Source organism: Crinia signifera, chromosome 6, assembly GCF_055691185.1.
Source record: "Crinia signifera chromosome 6, ASM5569118v1, whole genome shotgun sequence".
NCBI classification, from domain to species: domain Eukaryota; kingdom Metazoa; phylum Chordata; class Amphibia; order Anura; family Myobatrachidae; genus Crinia; species Crinia signifera.
The window spans coordinates 271,509,233-271,528,525 of NC_139222.1; the positions used below are offsets into that span (position 1 = coordinate 271,509,233).

The window sequence follows — 19,293 nt, forward strand, 5'->3', positions numbered from 1 at the left end:
AAACGCCCGCAGGATGCCGTACGCATGTGCGGCCCAATTCGCAGCCCTGCATCCAAACCTGAATCAGGCCCAATGTTATTCCCAGGAGAGGTCCGTCTGGGTCTGTTGGAGTGTTCTTATTCCCACACTGCTCTTGATAAAGTACCATCCAGTTGTGACAGAAGATGGTCGGTTGGCACTTTATCCCCCATCTAAGGCTTAGTAAATAGTCCCCCAATAGAGCTGTAGACATACAGGTGTAAAGCCAGGAACACCGTAAACTATTTGCTCCCCCCGTTGATATCGTTAACCATATCGGCGGCGCTCCAGGACGAGAGATCTAGTGCGTGCACACTAAACGACATGCTCCAGTGATGTCACCCGGTCCCAGCTCAGCATGCAGTCATTGACTACATCGTTCAGATGACAGTGGCTAACGTTAACGACCCGTGCATTGTTTACGATATTGAGCGAATGAACGATATATTGTTATCATTCCTAGGGTTGCGGATATATCGGCTAGTGTGTATGGGCCGTAAATGAGCGTCAGTAATCCCTACACAGAGGACTAAGCACCTCCCAGGAGCAGCATTCTGGGGTAACCAATGTACTGAGAGTTTGGCTGTACATAGAGGATGTGGTATTTATTTATTTATTTATTTACAGGTTCTTATATATGCGGTCAGCTCTTGCTTATTGTATGTGCGTAGTATCCACTTACAGTCTATGAATGTGTAACGTACACAAATATCTGTCTGTATTGAGCATTGTGCCTTGGCTGTCACATGTCGGAATTCTACTATACTTGAAATGAAGTTGACATTAAAGATAAATACTCTTCTCTCTGTGTCTGTGTAACATTATGTTCTGTTCCTGTGTGATTCTATCGCTAGCTGTATACTGTATAAGTGGCTCTCTGCCTGCTGTGGATAGTCAGATGTCACCCTGAGACTTCTGGTACCACAACATCTGCAAAGACGTGGTGGGGAAATGTAATAGGATGAGAGATTCAGAAAGTGAGAGATCAGTTTTTTAAAGCGGCAATCATTTACACTGCTACACCAGTGTGATTTTGCCGTGTAAATGATTGCCGCTTTAAAAAACCTGGAGATTTCTTACCAAATCTCTCACTTTCTGAATCTCTCATCCTATTACATTCCCCCCATGGTGTGTGCGGTTGGTATAGAGCAGGGTTGCCGACTTTAAGATTCTCCTCTCCGGGAGAAGCCCGGAGAGGAGAGTTTCAGCAGCCGCTCAGGGGGCGGGGCTTACGAGTGACATCACTAAGCCCCGCCCCATGCTGGTAAAGCAGCGACTTCAATGATCTCCGTGGAGGGGGCGGGGCTAAAATGACGCGATTGTGCCATTTTAGCTCCGCCCCCTCCTCTGAGACCCGAGGATTGTGGCATTTTAATGCCGCAATCCGGGGGTCCCCCCTGAATCCGGGAGGGTTGCCCACCCTTCCGGGGGGCTGGGAGGGGGTACCCGATTTTCGGGAGACTCCCGGAAATTCCGGGAGGGTCGGCAACCCTGGTATAGAGTGGTGCCTTCAGTAACTCTTAATCAATGATCCTGCTCTTCTGTGGAGGCGTCAGGAGGTTTCTGAATTGCAGACCAGGGAATGGATGAAAGGATCGTGGCACTGGTGAACTATTCAATCAGAAGGTCAACAATGGCGGCACTAGAATGTCAACATCCTCACAGTGTCAACATCTGAAATGTCGATATTCTCAGAATAGTGAGAGTTAGAGTGTGGGGGAAGGGCTGGTTAGGGTTACTAAGAGGAAACAGCAAGGGTCCTGCTGCTGCCATGACTGCCAGGGCGTATGGGTCATAGGGTCAACTGCATGAAGGTCAACATGCACCTAAGCCCTGTCGGCCCTCAGTGTTGCATGTCGACCTTCATAGGGTCTACCTAATGATCGTATCCCCTGCCAGGACCTGGGAAACGCTGTTACTGCTGGGTCTGCCGCCAGGGACATGATTCTGTCATGTCATCCATGTATGTCAACATGGCCACAATCGACATGCTGACCATGTCATCATGGATGTTGACTTGAGCCAACCTGTCGACCAAGATCGTAAAACCTCATGGGGTATTGGCCATGTGGAACCCAACCATGGCCCATCTCGTGGGAATGTCGCAGGCATGTGAGTCAGACAGTATGCAGCTAAGGATGGCACCGCAGCTTCTGGCCTTTGTCACCCAGCATGAGTGGGGCGCAGTTCCCCATACCAATGATGATTGTGGTAAGTGAGTAAGTAGGCTTCCGTGGCCGTGGATGTATCAGACTCAGGCCTAGTACACGGGCAGAATGGGGTCCTACGGCTTGAGCACCACAACACCCTCACTTGTCGCTAATGTTCAGGCCTTGCCCATGCATATTCCCTGCCCTTAGTGTCTCAGTGTAATCCACACGCAGTATCCTATGCCCACATGGCTTAGTGGTTGGCAGTCGTCTTGTAGAGAGTGATGAGATGTCAACATTTTATCCTGGCGGTTCCAGCGGCATTTTCCAGGTCCTGAGGATCATGTGACCATCATTCCTGGACACCCTAGACAGCGATAGGTTTCCCGCTGTCCCCAATCATCTGCAGGAAGCTCATGATGCGCAAGTTTATACAGCGTGCTAATGGGAGATCAGGCTGCCTGGAATCATGCAGTAATGATATAATGCCTAGTGGTATAGTTACTGACTTTCTGAGAGAAAGCGGCTTGGTCAGTATGGGGCGGAGCTGTACTGGCGAGTAATAGGGGGGCTCTGCAAGGCAAAGGAATCCGATTCCGACCCGTTCGTACAGGCCAGTATATGACTTTTAAACAATCCATTACAAGGGCTCAGAAAATGAGAACATTATAGCGGTGTGGTCGAATTCAGCTCCAGCCCCGATGGTCGAGGTTTGCACATGCCCATATACTGTTACAGGGACGGGGGTGGGGCTGATGGGGGGTGGAAACGGTGCTGGAGCAGGGGAAGGCCCAACGTTTTATGGGCGTCCCCATGAAAATGTTGGCATCAGCCCACCTGCGTTCCAAGGGGACCGGCCAACATTTTAATGGGGACATAAGGCTGTTGCCTATAATTTAGGATCACAGTCACATATAACTAATAACTGCCCCTGACCGCTACTTTTAAACTTTGGGAGAACCTTCCCTTCTGTGACTAAAGTGTGTCTATATTGTTACTGCCCCTCTGCAGAAAGTCACCAAGGTGAGGTGTTGTCGGTGACAATCACACTGCCGGCGGCCGTCTTGTGTTACCACAAGTGTGGCCGTGACCTTATCAGGCCTTTCCTCCACCCTGACGTGAGATAAATATCATATTCCATGTGTCTCTGTTCACACGCATGTTTGACACGAGGCGCCTGACAGAGAGGTAGAGTATGATGGATGGTCTCCCTGCCCCAAGTCCTCTGCTGTACTGCAACACTATGGCCCTTATTCTGGTTCACTCGCAAATTCCTTCTCAAATGGACAAAACCATGTGCACTGCAGGTGGGGCAGATGTAACGTGCAGAAAGATTTAGATTTGGGTGAGTTATTTTGTTTCTGTGCAGGGAAAATACTGGCTGCTTCATTTTTACACTGCAATATAGATCTCACTTTAAAGTAAAACCTCACCCAAATCGAATTCTCTCTGCACAAGTAACATCTACCCCACCTGCACTGCACATGGTTTTGTCCATTTGAGAAGAAATTTGCCGTTGCGAGTGAACCAGAATAAGGGCCTCTTAGTAACCTTATGTACTGAAACTTCTAGAAAAACTGTAGACCTCAATCTTTTTGGAAGTGACCCGCTGGGGGTGTAGTGACCCGCTGGGAGTGTAGCTGTTATAAAAGGTTTTATTTGCACCAGGGCAGCACGGTAATACAAATATGAGGGCGGATGTCCCCCTTTTACAGCAATCATTTTTAATGTTTATGATACGTATTTGCAAATATCCCCAAATAGCATTACGCTGGTTGTTTTTTGGGTATGTGGTCATTCGGTCGACAGTCAAAAGGTCGACCACTGTTGATCGACATGCAGAAGGTTGACACACGAAATTAGTCGACATGTATTAGGTCAGACGTGATCAAAAGGTTGACACAAGCAAAAGGTATCATGTACATGTCAACATTGCCACCAAAAAAACATGAAAAACTCATGTTCACCTTTTCCCATGTCAACTTTTTGCTTGTATCAACCTTTTGTCGACCTAATGCATGTCCACCTTTTCATGTGGCGACCTGCCTTTAGACCAATAGTGGTCGACCAAATGTCCTATTGTCCTTAGTGCCACCTCCCTGGTACGGTGCTCGTTCATTACCTATCTGCTTGGGATCCGGATGATAGGTCAACAGAGTTGTCTGTCAATTGACCAACACCAAAAGGTGACCAATGACATAAGGTCAAACACGTGGCACAATGGCTGACGGGAGTTTTTCACAATTTTTTCATACTTTAACGTCCACTCCGCTTTGAAATGGTAAAGTGCGCGGAGGGCAGCAGTTGCGCAGCACCTGGCCCGAAGCATGTTCTCAGGTGTCGACACTGACATAAAAAAAGTGAAAAACTCAACATTTCAAGGTGTTGACATTTCCATGTCGACCTTTTGCTCGTGTCAATCTTTTGTCAATGTCAACCTAGTGCATGTCAAACGATTTAATAAATCACTGATATATCAGTTGTGGGATTCCAGCCAGCCGTTGTCCGTGAACGCCGTCCTCAGCTCCTGCCGCTCCTGTTCTGTCAATGGCACAAGTGGGGAACGGCAGTGACCTCCATGGTAACCGAACCACTCCATTGCCTGCTTCACGCCTGGGATCCCGAACCTGCGAGTCACCTGTGGAAGGAGAGACGGGCTCAGTATGTGCAAATGAGATCCAGGAAAACATCACAACAGAGGCCCCGTTATTTATTTGTCATTAAAACACACAAATAAAAGATATTCAGTACAGAAGGCAATATGGGCTCCCCGTACGCCCAGGATATTTCCACAAGTCAGGGTGGTTGCATGTCATCGGTGTGTCAGCACCCAGTTACCGCCCCAAAACACCCGACTTCACAGAAAGATCTGGTCCTGTTCTGTGGATCACACATCGTGTAATCGCCACCATACATTTCGGGGGGGCAAAACGGCTACTTAGTTAATCCAACCCCATGGGTGAGATGTACTAAGCCTTGAAAAATGATGAAATGGAGAGTGATAAACCACCAGCCAATCAGCACCTAACTGTCATTTTCCAAATCCAGTATGTGACATAACAGTTAGAAGCCTGTGACATAACAGTTAGGAGTGGATTGTTTGGTGGTTTATTATGAGGCTTTACTGAGGAAGGATGTAGAAAAATGGACGAAACGTACATAAATGTCATACAGCGTAGTTCTAGGCCTTGGTTACCATGCCAACAGCCGCCAAACTTAGGAGCTATTTTATTCCCTCAGAAGGCCCCGTAGAAGCTAAAACATGGGAAAACTGTGATCTGGCCTAAGAAATTCATTTTAAAATATCAGTAAAAAACATATCATCTGCTCCCAGGCATCAAACTTACACACCTCCCAGCATGACCCATTCCAGGAGGGACAAGGTGCTCTGTTCCTGGACTTCCATGCCAGGGGTAGTTGCAGAGTTACAGAGCTGCAGCACAGTCCAATTCAGATAGGGGAGCCCCAGCTATTGCCACCACAGTCCGGGACTCACTGGCAGTTGGTGTGGCTCCCCTATTTTAATTTCGGACAGTGGTACAGTCCCACCTCTGCAACTGCCATTGGCAAGGAAGTCCAGGAGCAGAGCATGTTGTCCCTCCTGGAATGGGTCATGTTGAGATGTATGCTTAAATCATTATTAGTAATAGCTCGTCATTTATAGTGATATAAAGTTCTGCGAGTTATTCAGCTGTGCAGCCTCTACAACATCATATTCCTCCCATGAATGACAGCCAGTCATGTCCTATAAATACACGACAACAATTGATGTATCGGATGATGCCGGGTTTGTGGGTAAGGTTTCCGCAGGGTACGTTATGTCAGTTCTCCTGTCATATTAATGTCAGCATACTGGGTGCCCATAAATCTCTGTGTACCACAAAAGCTCATGACCTGCCACCCTTATATATTAGCTGGCCCACGTAGGACCGCAACATTTTATTGCACACAGTGATACTTTAGCAGGTTGTGCTCCGTGTGCTGCCAACAGTAAAATAGACATTTACCAATATAAAAGGACAATTAGTAACATACACCGCGTAGCCAAAAGCATATAGGAAACATATGGCCAAAGGAATGTAGAGTGTACCGCAGTGGCTATTATGGTGGGGGTCTAACAACTTAGACGGGCAATTTGATGCCAACCCATTAGAGGAGCTGAGAGACCGCAGCCAGGGGTGTTGGGCTGAGCTGTTTACAAGTTCCACTTTATTCCAATGTCGCATTGGGTTAAAGTCCATTATAACCACTGATGTAGGATGAAATACACAGACCCCACAAGCTGTAACCTGGCAGTTAGGAGATGGTTAATTAGTACTTTATCTCTCTCTCTTAGATTAAGTAAATAGACCCTGTGCCTCTTGCGCATATCTACATCTGTCTTTGGCGCATTATACCGCAATCTGAGAGATCCAGGCGCACTCCAACTTGAGAGCAACTCTCAATCACACCCCTTATGAGTAACAAGGCATGCTGGGTATTGTAGTCAGTAGCAACACACATGTTCGCGCTTTCACCTACCATCAAAGTAACAAAGATGGGTACTTATGTAATATCTGGACTCCCGTTTTTCTTATGAGACCGTGTGCGCTCACCACGCTTCGGGCACGGTGGCTCGCTGCGCTCGCCACACTATATGAAATCAACTCCATGCGTAGCTGGATAGTAGGGGTATGAAAAAATAGGGTGCATTTAACATGGGAGCCCAGATAATACATAAGTACCCAAAGATATAAGTGAAACAACCCCGCAACCTTCAGACTGAATACTTACTGCCGCGTTTGGTTCTATTAGCCGGTACTGCAACGTCCTGGCCTGGTCCCACTGGGCATTCACGCACAGTCTCTCCAACTCGCACAGCTGGCCGCCGAGTACGTTAGCAAGAGCGCAGATCCCGCCAACTGCACCTGTGGCATGAGACAGAGACACAATAATGGCACGGGTGGGTGGGCCGGTACCCCCCCTACATAGATTACAAGTCACCCAGAGGTTTGAAGGCCATATAAAAGGCCCAACATCACAACAAGTAGTATTTTGCATTTATTATATAGGGGCTGCTCGGCATGTGTACACCCCCGGAATGAATGCCTTCACTGTGCAGCATAAAATGAAGTATAGACTTTCCTTTATCTGCAAAGCTAATCCACACCCAGCAGAGACGATGCAGTGAATGAAGCCCAGCTGTGTACATAGAAAGTGCCCCCCGTGTGCTGTCACTGACTCTATAGGTGGCATCTTCACGGACATTCGTACAGACACCGAACCCTGCCTGCTGAGTGTAAGGGCGAGGGGCGCGGAGGAATGATCACGCTCGGTATTTGGAGTTTACAAGCTCTCAGCCAGCTGGATGTCCTCCCCGCTGTGCTGTAAACCCAATCACCCTGCAGCGTCAAGTAAGTTCTAAGTGAAGTTCATTTAGGGCAAGACCCTGGGGTATTTATTTCAGTAACTGTAAAATACAGTAAAGTGGTCGGAGTCGGCTCTCAGCTGTTCGCAGTTTGTCACGGTGACCACAGGACCAGGCAGGATTACTTAGAAGCCTCTAATGTTCTCAGATCCATCATCTCAGTCATTGAAAGTGGCTTTCAGCTATATATACGAGCACATCTATCATCAACCGAGGGTAGGTAGAGGGGGCCTCGCCCTTCTCCAGCGTGGGGGTACTACAGCCTCTACTCACCCATTCATATTGTACAACATTATTTAACCCCTTGAGTGGTGGGTTTTGCTGGGGCAGGACAAACCTACCAGGGCAGGTTTGTCCTGCCCCAGCAAAACCCACCACAGCCTGCCTCCTGTCAATCACTAGAACTAATGGTGGCGGGGGCAGGGGAGCTGAGGGGACAGCAGAGCGGCCACTGGGGGGTGATGCGCCAGTGGTGCACACCTGGACACCACTGCGCACACCATCATTTTAGTGGTATGCCCGGAAATTTTCCGGGACAGCCCGCTGCGGCAGCGCAGCTGAGCCCGAGAAATTTCCGGGCATAACACTCAAGTGGTTCATGCTGGTTATCAAATGAGTCAAAATATGAGGCCGTCATTGAGTATTAATGCCTAGTAACCAGTAGTACTGAAAGCAGCAGACTTCTAGTTTTAATAGAATTGAAGTAGCAGTAATGGTTACGTGGTTACGTAGTCAGCGTAGCGTACCTGTCAGAATGAGCGTAGTGTTCCCGCGGCCAGCGTAGTTAAAAGTAGCGTAGTGTTTCCGTGAGCATCTCTGTCAGAATCAGCGTAGCGTAGTGTTCCCTCAGCCTCTTAACGTAGCCAGCGTCCCTGTCAGAGCCAGCGTACTGTTCCCGCAACCAGCATAGTCAGTCAGCACTACACAGTACATTGTATCAGTTATGGCAGCCGACAAATTAGCCATTTTTAACCTGCCGCAGGCGGATTAGTGGTCCAGGGAAAATAGTTGAGGTGGACGAGAGCCTCTTTGTACAGAGGAAAAGTCATGTAGGACGGATGCTGCCTCAACAGTGGCTGTTCGGTGGCATTTCCGGAGACTCCGGTGAGCGCTTCGTGACAACTGTGGAAAGACGTGACGCCAGCACCCTGATGGCCGCCATCAACAAATACATCGAAACGGGGGCAACTATTTACTCAGATTGCTGGCGTGTATATAACACCGAGCAGCTGGAGCAGGCGGGGTACCACCATGCTCGGGGTGAACCACCGGTACAATTTTGTTGATCCGGACACTGGGGTTCACACCCAAAACACTGAACGCCTTTGGGGATCTGTAAGTGGCGTAACAAACGTCAATGGGGCACTGCGCGCCAGAATCTGGACTCCTACCTACAGGAATTCATTTGTCGAAAAAATTGTTGGCGCAGAAAACGCTTTCCAGGTTTTCTTAACTCCCACAGGCTGACAAAGCAGATGACACAGAATGGAAATGTCAGGTACATACTGTCTGCTACAGGCACGGTTCTCAGCATGTCATGTGACGGCAGAAGAGTGACAGAACAGACAGCGTTCAAAGGGGCATTTCAAAGCCTCTCTGTTCCTGACATCATGTGCCATGTGACTGTGGTTGCCATGGTAGTCACAACTCTAAGCACAATTGTCAATCATTAATAACAGCTTGAAGTAGCAAACTAAGAAACCAATGGTCATTACCAAGTTGTTTCTATTGGCCTGCAACCGTGATTCATGTCCTAAAAAAACAGGATTGCTGCTTTAATTTCATTTCAATTTTAATTTACTTCATTGCGCTCGGATGATTCAATCTTTGGGGTAAAATTTAGCAAAGCTTCTGAAAAACGAAAATAGGTGATTTTGCCCCTAGCAACGCATCAGAGCCTGTCTATCATTTTCTAGGATGCGATAAAGAAATGATAGACAGTATCTGATTAGTTGCTAAGGGCAATATCACCTCTTTTCATTTTTAGAAGCTTTAGCACATTTGCTCATTTGTGTTTTAGTAACCCTCTCATTTCACCGCAAATAACTGAAGCTACAAGTGTTGTAGTCTCACCCATGCATTCAAAAGCTTAGAGAGTGATAACATGGAGAGAGATAAAGCACCAACCAACCAGCTCTTGACATTTTTCAAGCACAGCCTTTGAAAAGACAATTAGAAGCTGTTTGGCTGGTAACTAAGGGGCCTATTCAGACCTGTTCGCACAGGTCCGAATTTGGCTCAGTCACTTATGGTGAGGGTCTGCGCATGTGCTGGGTGTTCTCATTGAAACTCGCCAATGACACGCGTGCGGGGGGGGGGGGCAACTGGCATCTTACATCTGCGTGAGAGGCAGCACATACTATATGTACATAGAAGGGGACATGTCGGCAAAAGAAAAAACATGAAAAACTCCTTTTGACTGTCGACATAGCTATTGTCGGCCTAATGCTTGAGTCAACCTTCCACAACCCTGTCGACCTTAGCCATGTCAACCTATTTCAGGCGTCGACACAATGCATGTCAACCTAAACCAGGCCGAGCTAGTGACGGGATCCCCACTCTTGTCTTATGCACCTTTCTCATGCCTGTCCCTGCCTACGTGCCTATGTCCACATGATCCCTACAAGAGCCCAGCGGCTTCTCTCATCTGGTAAGGTGCTCACAGTATATATAGGCAATGTGCAGGCCCCCATTACTCCGGCCCATCTTGTGAATGGACGTGTGGATGAGTTATAGCATTACTGCTATTTCAGGAAGCGTCGCTCAGCAGTCACAGCGAGCCAAGGACTCGCCATCCCTAGTAAAACAGCACGACCGCTGCATGAATGCGGGTGTACAGCCGGTATGCTGCTCACAGAAGCAGAATGTACTGTAATAACCTGCACAGGGTATCACTGACTCTCAGTGTGACAGCATCATGTAATGGTCATTAACTACTGTATGCAATGCTTTTACAATACGGCTAATGGACTCTCTGCATTGTATAGTGGGTGCTATTATTGCCCCTGTGAGCAGAAGATGTATTGAGGGACTCACCCCAGTCATTCATTATGGTCCATTAGACATAAGTAGAGACAGGATTATATGCAATTGCATATTTGCATATGCATTTGCATATTTTTGCCTATTCTTACTGGTTATTGCATATTTTACCCAAAATCTAGTGATGGTGCATATTTTAGGTCCCGCCCCCTTTCCACCCGCGAGTTACAGCACTGCTTTGCCCTGCTGCTGCTGGCCAGGTAGTGGTAGAGTGTGCAGGCTGGGGCAATATGTGCGCAGTGTGGGAAACCTTGGATGTACGCTATGTCTGACACTGCTCTAGGCTGCCAATCCATGTTGATAAAAGTCTGTTTGGGGCGGATGCCATTACGAAGCTCCTGAACCTCTGCCTGCGCCTGACCTGGTACTTTACACCAAGAGACAGACTTCTGCAGCAGAGGAGGCGGGCGGAAGGGTTGTGACATCACGCGGCACGGAGGAAATGCCGTGTCACAGTGAGTATGCAGCACAGGGAGGAAGCCTTCCACTGCGCCGCCCTCACATGCTATGCTGACATTTGATCCATCGGCGCTAGAGATGAGGGTCCTTGTAGTTGATGCAAGAAGAGCTTTAGACGCTGCAGTATGCTGTAGCAGCCAGGAAGAATAAAAGTCCTGTGTACAGCACTAGACATCTGCAGATGCTGTGGGACTATTTTTTAGGTTTATTTACAACTAATTTTATGCTGATTTTTAAATAAATACGTTAAAAAGTACTTTTTTTATTATTTGATGTAGCATATGTTAACACTTTTCATGCATATTTTAAGTATTTTTCATGCATATTTGCATGCATATTTCAAGCTTTTTATGTTGCATATAATCCTGTCTCTAGACATAAGCATTGCCGGGCTGACAGGAAAGCCTGGTGGTTACGTTACTGCAGATGCAATGCCGGGCTGACGGGACAGCCTGGTGGTTACCTTACTGCTAATGCATTGACGGGCTGACGGGACAGCCTGGTGGTTTTGCTACTGCCGGTGCATTGCCGGGCTGAAGGGAAAGCCTGGTGGTTACGTTACTGCTGGTGCATTGCCGGGCTGAAGGGACAGCCTGGTGGTTACGTTACTGCTGGTGCATTGCCGGGCTGATGGGACAGCCTGGTGGTTACGTTACTGCTGGTGCATTGCCGGGCTGATGGGACAGCCTGGTGGTTTTGTTACTGCAGGTGCATTGCTGGGCTGACAGGACAGCCTGGTGGTTACATTACTTCAGGTGCATTGCCGGGCTGACGGGACAGCCTGGTGGTTATGTTACTGCCGGTGCATTGCCGGGACAGCCTGGTGGTTACATTACTGCCGGTGCATTGCCGGGCTGACGGGACAGCCTGGTAGTTACATTACCGCCGGTGCATTGCCGGGCTGACGGGACAGCCTGGTGGTTACGTTACTGCTGGTGCATTGCCGGGCTGACGGGACAGCCTGGTGGTTTTGTTACTGCAGGTGCATTGCTGGGCTCACAGGACAGCCTGGTGGTTACATTACTTCAGGTGCATTGCCGGGCTGACGGGACAGCCTGGTGGTTACATTACTGCTGGTGCATTGCCGGGCTGACGGGACAGCCTGGTAGTTACATTACCGCCGGTGCATTGCCGGGCTGACGGGACAGCCTGGTGGTTACGTTACTGCTGGTGCATTGCCGGGCTGACGGGACAGCCTGGTGGTTTTGTTACTGCAGGTGCATTGCTGGGCTGACAGGACAGCCTGGTGGTTACATTACTTCAGGTGCATTGCCGAGCTGACGTGACAGCCTGGTGGTTATGTTACTGCCGGTGCATTGCCGGGCTGACGGGACAGCCTGGTGGTTACGTTACTGCCGGTGCATTGCCGGGCTGACGGGAAAGCCTGGTGTTTATGTTACTGCCAGTGCATTGCCGGGACAGCCTGGTGGTTACATTACTGCCGGTGCATTGCCGGGCTGACGGGACAGCCTGGTGTTTATGTTACTGCCGGTGCATTGCCGGGACAGCCTGGTGGTTACATTACTGCCGGTGCATTGCCGGGCTGACAGGACAGCCTGGTGGTTACGTTGCCGCCGGTGCATTGCCGGGCTGACGGGTCAGCCTGGTGGTTAAGCTACAGCCGGTGCATTGCCGGGCTGATGGGACAGCCTGGTGGTTACGTTACCGCCGGTGCATTGCCGGGCTGACGGGTCAGCCTGCTGGTTAAGCTACCACCGGTGCATTGCCGGGCTGACGGGACAGCCTGGTGGTTACGTTACTGCCGGTGCATTGCCGGGCTGACGGGTCAGCCTGGTGGTTAAGCTACAGCCGGTGCATTGCCGGGCTGACGGGACAGCCTGGTGGTTACGTTACTGCTGGTGCATTGCCGGGCTGACGGGACAGCCTGGTGGTTACGTTACTGCAGGTGCATTGCCGGGCTGACGTGACAGCCTGGTAGTTATGTTACTGCCGGTGCATTGCCGGGCTGACGGGACAGCCTGGTGGTTACGTTACTGCCGGTGCATTGCCGGGCTGACGGGACAGCCTGGTGGTTATGTTACTGCCGGTGCATTGCCGGGCTGACGGGACAGCCTGGTGGTTATGTTACTGCCGATGCATTGCCGGGACAGCCTGGTGGTTACATTACTGCCGGTGCATTGCCGGGCTGACGGGACAGCCTGGTGGTTACGTTACCGCCGGTGCATTGCCGGGCTGACGGGACAGCCTGGTGGTTACGTTACCGCGGGTGCATTGCCGGGCTGACGGGTCAGCCTGGTGGTTAAGCTACAGCCAGTGCATTGCCGGGCTGACGGGACAGCCTGGTGGTTACGTTACCGCCGGTGCATTGCCGGGCTGACGGGACAGCCTGGTGGTTACGTTACCGCCGGTGCATTGCCGGGCTGACGGGTCAGCCTGCTGGTTAAGCTACCACCGCTGCATTGCCGGGCTGGCGGGACAGCCTGGTGGTTACGCAACTGCCGGTGCATTGCTGGGCTGGCGGGACAGCCTGGTGGTTACGTTACTGCCGGTGCATTGCCGGGCTGACGGGACAGCCTGGTGGTTACGTTACTGCCGGTGCATTGCCGGGCTGACGGGACAGCCTGGTGGTTATGTTACTGCCGCTGCATTGCCGGGCTGACGGGACAGCCTGGTGGTTACGTTACCGATGGTGCATTGCCGGGCTGACGGGACAGCCTGGTGCTTACGTTACTGCCGGTGCATTGCCGGGCTGACGGGACAGCCTGGTGGTTACATTACTGCAGGTACATTGCCGGGCTGACGGGACAGCCTGGTGGTTACGTTACTGCCGGTGCATTGCCAGGCTGACAGGACAGCCTGGTGGTTATGTTACTGCCGGTGCATTGCCGGGACAGCCTGGTGGTTACATTACTGCCGGTGCATTGCCGGGCTGACGGGACAGCCTGGTAGTTACATTACCGCCGGTGCATTGCCGGGCTGACGGGACAGCCTGGTGGTTAATTTACTGCTGGTGCATTGCCGGGCTGACGGGACAGCCTGGTGGTTTTGTTACTGCAGGTGCATTGCTGGGCTGACAGGACAGCCTGGTGGTTACATTACTTCAGGTGCATTGCCGGGCTGACGTGACAGCCTGGTGATTATGTTACTGCCGGTGCATTGCTGGGCTGACGGGACAGCCTGGTGGTTACGTTACTGCCGGTGCATTGCCGGGCTGACGGGACAGCCTGGTGGTTACGTTACTGCCGGTGCATTGCCGGGCTGACGGGACAGCCTGGTGTTTATGTTACTGCCAGTGCATTGCCGGGACAGCCTGGTGGTTACATTACTGCCGGTGCATTGCCGGGCTGACGGGACAGCCTGGTGTTTGTGTTACTGCCGGTGCATTGCCGGGACAGCCTGGTGGTTACATTACTGCCGGTGCATTGCCGGGCTGACAGGACAGCCTGGTGGTTACGTTGCCGCCGGTGCATTGCCGGGCTGACGGGACAGCCTGGTGGTTACGTTACCGCCGGTGCATTGCCGGGCTGACGGGTCAGCCTGGTGGTTAAGCTACAGCCGGTGCATTGCCGGGCTGATGGGACAGCCTGGTGGTTACGTTACCGCCGGTGCATTGCCGGGCTGACGGGTCAGCCTGCTGGTTAAGCTACCGCCGGTGCATTGCCGGGCTGCCGGGACAGCCTGGTGGTTACGTTACTGCCGGTGCATTGCCGGGCTGATGGGTCAGCCTGGTGGTTAAGCTACAGCCAGTGCATTGCCGGGCTGACGGGACAGCCTGGTGGTTACGTTACTGCAGGTGCATTGCCGGGCTGACGGGACAGCCTGGTGGTTATGTTACTGCCGATGCATTGCCGGGACAGCCTGGTGGTTACATTACTGCCGGTGCATTGCCGGGCTGACGGGACAGCCTGGTGGTTACGTTACCGCGGGTGCATTGCCGGGCTGACGGGTCAGCCTGGTGGTTAAGCTACAGCCAGTGCATTGCCGGGCTGACGGGACAGCCTGGTGGTTACGTTACCGCCGGTGCATTGCCGGGCTGATGGGACAGCCTGGTGGTTACGTTACCGCCGGTGCATTGCCGGGCTGACGGGTCAGCCTGCTGGTTAAGCTACCACCGCTGCATTGCCGGGCTGGCGGGACAGCCTGGTGGTTACGCTACTGCCGGTGCATTGCTGGGCTGGCGGGACAGCCTGGTGGTTACGTTACTGCCGGTGCATTGCCGGGCTGACGGGACAGCCTGGTGGTTACGTTACTGCCGGTGCATTGCCGGGCTGACGGGACAGCCTGGTGGTTATGTTACTGCCGCTGCATTGCCGGGCTGACGGGACAGCCTGGTGGTTACGTTACCGATGGTGCATTGCAGGGCTGACGGGACAGCCTGGTGCTTACGTTACTGCCGGTGCATTGCCGGGCTGACGGGACAGCCTGGTGGTTACATTACTGCAGGTACATTGCCGGGCTGACGGGACAGCCTGGTGGTTACGTTACTGCCGGTGCATTGCCGGGCTGACGGGACAGCCTTGTGGTTACGTTACTGCCGGTGCATTGCCAGGCTGACGGGACAGCCTGGTGGTTATGTTACTGCCGGTGCATTGCCGGGACAGCCTGGTGGTTACATTACTGCCGGTGCATTGCCGGGCTGACGGGACAGCCTGGTAGTTACATTACCGCCGGTGCATTGCCGGGCTGACGGGACAGCCTGGTGGTTAATTTACTGCTGGTGCATTGCCGGGCTGACGGGACAGCCTGGTGGTTTTGTTACTGCAGGTGCATTGCTGGGCTGACAGGACAGCCTGGTGGTTACATTACTTCAGGTGCATTGCCGGGCTGACGTGACAGCCTGGTGATTATGTTACTGCCGGTGCATTGCCGGGCTGACGGGACAGCCTGGTGGTTACGTTACTGCCGGTGCATTGCCGGGCTGACGGGACAGCCTGGTGGTTACGTTACTGCCGGTGCATTGCCGGGCTGACGGGACAGCCTGGTGTTTATGTTACTGCCAGTGCATTGCCGGGACAGCCTGGTGGTTACATTACTGCCGGTGCATTGCCGGGCTGACGGGACAGCCTGGTGTTTGTGTTACTGCCGGTGCATTGCCGGGACAGCCTGGTGGTTACATTACTGCCGGTGCATTGCCGGGCTGACAGGACAGCCTGGTGGTTACGTTGCCGCCGGTGCATTGCCGGGCTGACGGGACAGCCTGGTGGTTACGTTACCGCCGGTGCATTGCCGGGCTGACGGGTCAGCCTGGTGGTTAAGCTACAGCCGGTGCATTGCCGGGCTGATGGGACAGCCTGGTGGTTACGTTACCGCCGGTGCATTCCCGGGCTGACGGGTCAGCCTGCTGGTTAAGCTACCGCCGGTGCATTGCCGGGCTGCCGGGACAGCCTGGTGGTTACGTTACTGCCGGTGCATTGCCGGGCTGATGGGTCAGCCTGGTGGTTAAGCTACAGCCAGTGCATTGCCGGGCTGACGGGACAGCCTGGTGGTTACGTTACTGCAGGTGCATTGCCGGGCTGACGGGACAGCCTGGTGGTTATGTTACTGCCGATGCATTGCCGGGACAGCCTGGTGGTTACATTACTGCCGGTGCATTGCCGGGCTGACGGGACAGCCTGGTGGTTACGTTACCGCCGGTGCATTGCCGGGCTGACGGGACAGCCTGGTGGTTACGTTACCGCGGGTGCATTGCCGGGCTGACGGGTCAGCCTGGTGTTTAAGCTACAGCCAGTGCATTGCCGGGCTGACGGGACAGCCTGGTGGTTACGTTACCGCCGGTGCATTGCCGGGCTGACGGGACAGCCTGGTGGTTACGTTACCGCCGATTCATTGCCGGGCTGACGGGTCAGCCTGCTGGTTAAGCTACCACCGCTGCATTGCCGGGCTGACGGGACAGCCTGGTGGTTAGGCTACTGCCGGTGCATTGCTGGGCTGACAGGACAGCCTGGTGGTTATGTTACTGCCGCTGCATTGCCGGGCTGACGGGACAGCCTGGTGGTTACGTTACCGATGGTGCATTGCCGGGCTGACGGGACAGCCTGGTGGTTACGTTACTGCCGGTGCATTGCCGGGCTGACGGGACAGCCTGGTGGTTACATTACTGCAGGTACATTGCCGGGCTGACGGGACAGCCTTGTGGTTACGTTACTGCCGGTGCATTGCTGGGCTGACGGGACAGCATGGTGGTTATGTTACTGCCGGTGCATTGCCGGGCTGACGGGACAGCCTGGTGGTTATGTTACTGCCGGTGCATTGCCGGGACAGCCTGGTGGTTACATTACTGCCGGTGCATTGCCGGGCTGATGGGACAGCCTGGTAGTTACATTACCGCCGGTGCATTGCCGGGCTGACGGGACAGCCTGGTGGTTACGTTACCGCCGGTGCATTGCCGGGCTGACGGGACAGCCTGGTGGTTATGTTACTGCTGGTGCATTGCCGGGACAGCCTGGTGGTTACATTACTGCCGGTGCATTGCCGGGTTGACGGGACAGCCTGGTAGTTACATTACCGCCGGTGCATTGCCAGGCTGACGGGACAGCCTGGTGGTTACGTTACCGCCGGTGCATTGCCGGGCTGACGGGACAGCCTGGTGGTTAAGCTACCGCCGGTGCATTGCCGGGCTGACTGGACAGCCTGGTGGTTATGTTACTGCCGGTGCATTGCCGGGACAGCCTGGTGGTTACATTACTGCCGGTGCATTGCCGGGCTGACGGGACAGCCTGGTAGTTACATTACCGCCGGTGCATTGCCGGGCTGACGGGACAGCCTGGTGGTTACGTTACCGCCGGTGCATTGCCGGGCTGACGGGACAGCCTGGTGGTTATGTTACTGCCGGTGCATTGCCGGGACAGCCTGGTGGTTACATTACTGCCGGTGCATTGCCGGGTTGACGGGACAGCCTGGTAGTTACATTACCGCCGGTGCATTGCCAGGCTGACGGGACAGCCTGGTGGTTACGTTACCGCCGGTGCATTGCCGGGCTGACGGGACAGCCTGGTGGTTAAGCTACCGCCGGTGCATTGCCGGGCTGACGGGACAGCGTGGTGGTTACGTTACTGCCGGTGCATTATAATGGCATGCGATGCGACGGCGTGACCGACGCGATTTAACATTGAATGCATTGTACTCAATGTTAAATTCCTATGTAAAATCGGGTCCATTGTATGCCATTAGAATGGCATACAATGCGACCAACGCGATGGACTTGATTTTACATAGGGAACAATGTTAAATGGCCCACCATACCCGATTTTTGATTGTATACCCACCCTGATGGGTAATTTGTATGTGAAATGCCCCCCCATTGTTAACGCCACCCCACGATGAACGGCAACCCGAAGCGTGGCGAGCGCAGCGAGCCCGCGAGGGGCGGCGGTACGCGTCCTCCGACCTTTTCATACCCCCACTATCCACGTCGGCGTGGAGTTGATTTTATATAGTGTGGCGATCGCAGCGAGCCCCACGAGGGGACGCGTAATACCTGTGAAGTAATGCGCCTCCGCTCGCCATGCTTTGGGTTGGCGTTGATTGTGGGGTGGCGTTAACAATGGGGGGGCATTTGACCCATCAGGGTGGGTATACAATGAAAATTGTGGTCTAGGGGGGCATTTTACATTGGGCCCAATGTAAAATCGGGTCTCGGGGACCATTTTACATTGGTTCCAATTTAAAAATCGGGTCGATCGCATCGCATGCGATTTGGTTGCATGCAATGCGATCGACGCGATTTTTGCGGACCCGATGGATACAATTAAAATCGTTGGCGCCATGCTAGGAAATAAGTACCCTTATTTTTAACTCCATCAGAATTCCGCACAAATTCAGACCTGCGCGCTAGGCTGCGTTTATGCGCTGCCTGTCGAGTAGGTAAACCCCCCCACCCACCACCAAACGCCCGTGCCCTCCCCTGCCACCCAAATCCCTGCACTTCCATGCAAGCAAATGTATACGCTCGCATGCGGCCACACAGAAGAAAACTTATTCTATGGTCGCTCACCATCGAATGATTTTTCCTCTGTTCATTCTGAAAAGTAAGCCAGGACGCTTTCAGCCAAATTCACCTGACCTGACAGGCCCCCCCCCCCCCAATTCTGAGCACCACCATGCAATGTTCGGCAGGCCTGTCAGAATGCCCCCTGCGTGTTTCACCCACGCAGCGAGCGCCCAGGCGAATGAAAAATTTGCCGAAGGCGAACGCAGTGGTGGTTTTCATAGGCGCATAATCGCACACAGACCCGCACCATCGGGGACAGGGCCGAG

General features: G+C 52.7%; 1 protein-coding gene across 1 annotated transcript in view; it reads right to left on the reverse strand.

Moving 5' to 3' along the window:
* Positions 1-3,803: 3,803 nt before the first annotated feature.
* Positions 3,804-19,293, reverse strand: part of HOGA1 (4-hydroxy-2-oxoglutarate aldolase 1) — a 29,646-nt gene continuing 14,156 nt past the window's right edge. The window contains exons 6-7 of the mRNA XM_083149598.1: positions 6,942-7,075; positions 3,804-4,806 (exon numbers count right to left, since the gene is read on the reverse strand). Of these exons, the coding sequence (XP_083005724.1) occupies positions 4,645-4,806; positions 6,942-7,075 (296 nt within the window). The 3' untranslated portion in view covers positions 3,804-4,644. The remainder of the gene's footprint in view (positions 4,807-6,941; positions 7,076-19,293) is intronic.